This window comes from Echinops telfairi, unplaced genomic scaffold (genome assembly GCF_000313985.2).
Source record: "Echinops telfairi isolate 266 unplaced genomic scaffold, ASM31398v2 ScPeMD7_7459;HRSCAF=8497, whole genome shotgun sequence".
Lineage (NCBI taxonomy): Eukaryota > Metazoa > Chordata > Mammalia > Afrosoricida > Tenrecidae > Echinops > Echinops telfairi.
Genome location: NW_022111359.1, coordinates 5600675 through 5601796, shown reverse-complemented (window position 1 = coordinate 5601796; position 1122 = coordinate 5600675). Strand labels below are relative to the sequence as shown.

General features: G+C 64.3%; 1 protein-coding gene across 2 annotated transcripts in view; it reads right to left on the bottom strand.

The window, feature by feature from the left end:
• KDM4B (lysine demethylase 4B) overlaps positions 1–1122 on the bottom strand; it is an 80248-nt gene that overhangs the window by 27651 nt on the left and 51475 nt on the right. For both annotated transcript variants that reach the window (XM_045300020.1, XM_030888263.2), the window contains exon 9: positions 129–325. In XM_045300020.1, the coding sequence (XP_045155955.1) occupies positions 129–325 (197 nt within the window). The remainder of the gene's footprint in view (positions 1–128; positions 326–1122) is intronic.

The following is a 1122-nucleotide window of genomic DNA, read 5'->3' as shown; positions in this document are numbered from 1 at the left end:
CACGCAGCAGGCTGGCCTTGCGACGATCAGTCACCCTTCCCTGGGGGTCTGAGACCGGAGTCTCTGGTCGACACAGAGCCCCTCCCCCCTTGGTCACGGCGTTGGGTGGGAGTGGGCAGGGGCCTCACCTGCGCAGCAGCTTGGCCTTGAGCGAGGCGCAGGAGGCGCTCCAGGAGCTGAGCGCGGGGCTGCTGAGGGCGGTGGGCCGTGTGTGGTCCAGCACCGTCAGGTCCTTGCCCTGCTTCCACTGCTCGTAGCGCTCGGGCTGCAGGATGCGCACGAACACGTCCATGGAGATCTTCACCATGTCCTTCCGGCACGTGCACTGCGGACGGACACACACACGGGGGAGGAGGCGGCGTCAGGCCTCTGGGTGGACTCGAACTTCCAACCTCTCAGTGAACAGCCAAGAGCTCAGCCATGGACACCGTCCAGGGCCTCTGAAGGAGCCACGTGGCTCCCCACCTTGCACATTCCGGCCTACGTCACAGCAACCCCCTGGCAGAAGTCTCTGGGCTCAGCTGGAAACCAAGAGGCTTCGGGGTCATGCAAGTCCATCCAGTGGTGCCTCGGAAGAAAGGCCCGGCGACCTACTTCCCCAGACCTGCCACTGAAAGCCCCCGAGGACTCGGTCCTAGTCCTAGGCTAACACTGACACTCAGCCAAAGCCCGGGAGTGGTGAAGGAGCCAAGCACCGTGTCCTGACTCGGGCAGGCTGGGAGAAAGCCGGGATTGCAGTGCCCCAATCCCCTCCAGCCAGCCGTGCACAGCCTGCCAGGGAAGCCTGGGGTCTGTCTCCGCTCTCACAGGAGGCTCCACAGCTGACGGACAGGCAGGCAGACGAGCTCAGCTCACGATCATTGTGAGACCACCCACTGCTTGGGAGCCTGGCAGAGAGCTGGCCTGGGCTTAGGCACTGTGCGAAGAAGGGAAGGGGGCAGGCCACACGGTGGTCTGCCCAGGACACCCAGTCAGGACCCACCCAGGGAGCCCCACAGATGCAGGGCCATTTGGCCTGACAGCCTCCATTAGCATGGATTGGGTGAAGGTCAGGGGTGCTACTCAACACCCTAGTGTCCCAGGCAGCCTCCTCCCACAGAGAAGGTCCCAGCCTAGGGTCGG